This window comes from Hippopotamus amphibius, chromosome 4 (genome assembly GCF_030028045.1).
Source record: "Hippopotamus amphibius kiboko isolate mHipAmp2 chromosome 4, mHipAmp2.hap2, whole genome shotgun sequence".
Lineage (NCBI taxonomy): Eukaryota > Metazoa > Chordata > Mammalia > Artiodactyla > Hippopotamidae > Hippopotamus > Hippopotamus amphibius.
Genome location: NC_080189.1, coordinates 122,872,184 through 122,873,604, shown reverse-complemented (window position 1 = coordinate 122,873,604; position 1,421 = coordinate 122,872,184). Strand labels below are relative to the sequence as shown.

The 1,421-nt window shown below is 46.2% G+C and overlaps 1 protein-coding gene across 1 annotated transcript; it reads left to right on the top strand.

The window, feature by feature from the left end:
• The first annotated feature begins 238 nt into the window (after positions 1–238).
• LOC130851612 (ubiquitin-conjugating enzyme E2 E3-like) lies at positions 239–946 on the top strand. Its single transcript, XM_057732167.1, has one exon. It carries the CDS (start codon positions 239–241, stop codon positions 860–862), a length of 624 nt encoding a protein of 207 aa, XP_057588150.1. The 3' UTR covers positions 863–946.
• Positions 947–1,421: the final 475 nt, after the last annotated feature.

Below are 1,421 nucleotides of genomic sequence, written 5' to 3'. Positions count from 1 at the left end.
GCTGAGCTGGGCGGCGGCGGCGGCGGGAGGCCACAGCGCGCGGGCGTCTCCCGCGTCCCCTACGCCTCGCCGGGAGCTCGCGCCCTCGCCCCCCCGAGCTCCCACCATCCTCCCCCCCACCCCCCCGCCCCGTTTTTTCCGAAGGAAGGGTTTTTTTCTCTCTCCCTCCCCCACACCGCAGCGGCGCGCGAGCGGGCCGGCCGGGCGGCCGAGTTTTCCAAGAAATAACTTCACGAAGATGTCCAGTGATCAGCAGAGGTCCGATGGTGAGAGCTCCAGCACCAGCAGTGGTAGTTCAGATGCGGACCAGCGAGACCCAGCCGCTCCAGAGCCTGAAGAACAAGAAGAAAGAAAACCTTCTGCCACCCAGCAGAAGAAAAACACCAAACTCTCTAGCAAAACCACTGCTAAGTTATCCACTAGTGCTAAAAGAATTCAGAAGGAGCTAGCTGAAATAACCCTTGATCCTCCTCCTAACTGCAGTGCTGGGCCTAAAGGAGATACCATTTATGAATGGAGATCGACTATACTTGGTCCACCGGGTTCTGTATATGAAGGTGGTGTGTTTTTTCTGGATATCACGTTTTCATCCGATTATCCATTTAAGCCACCAAAGGTTACTTTCCGCACCAGGATCTATCACTGCAACATCGATAGTCAGGGAGTCATCTGCCTGGACATCCTTAAAGACAACTGGAGTCCTGCTTTGACTATTTCAAAGGTTTTGCTGTCCATTTGTTCTCTTTTGACAGACTGCAACCCAGTGGATCCTCTGGTTGGAAGCATAGCCACTCAGTGTTTGACCAACAGAGCAGAACATGACAGGATAGCCAGACAGTGGACCAAGCGATATGCAACATAATTCACATAATTTGTATGCAGTATGAAGGAGGAGAAGGCATCTTCTCACTGTGCTGCAAATCTTTATAGCCTTTACAATACAGACTTCTGTGTTTATGTTATACTGATTCTACTCTCTGCTTTTATCCTTTGGAGACTGGGAGAGTCCCCAGAAAGGTAAATGCTATCAAGAGTAGAACTTTGTAGCTGTAGATTAGTTATGTTTAAAATGCCTACTTGCAAGTCTTGTTTCTTTGGGATATCAAAATGTATTTTGTGATGTACTAAGGATACTGGTCCTGAAGTCTACCAAATATTATAGTGCATTTTAGCCTAATTCATTATCTGTATGAAGTTATAAAAGTAGCTATACGTGACTAGGAATTATGTCATTTGTATTAAACCCAGATCTATTTCTGAGTATGTGGTTCATGCTGTTGTGAAAAATGTTTTACCTTTTACCTTTGTCAGTTTGTAACAAGGGGATTTCCTTTTACCCTTTGTAGCTCAGAAAGCACCTGATGTAACATCTCAAACACAATAAACATGCTCCTGAAGGCAAAAAAAAAAAAAAAAAAACC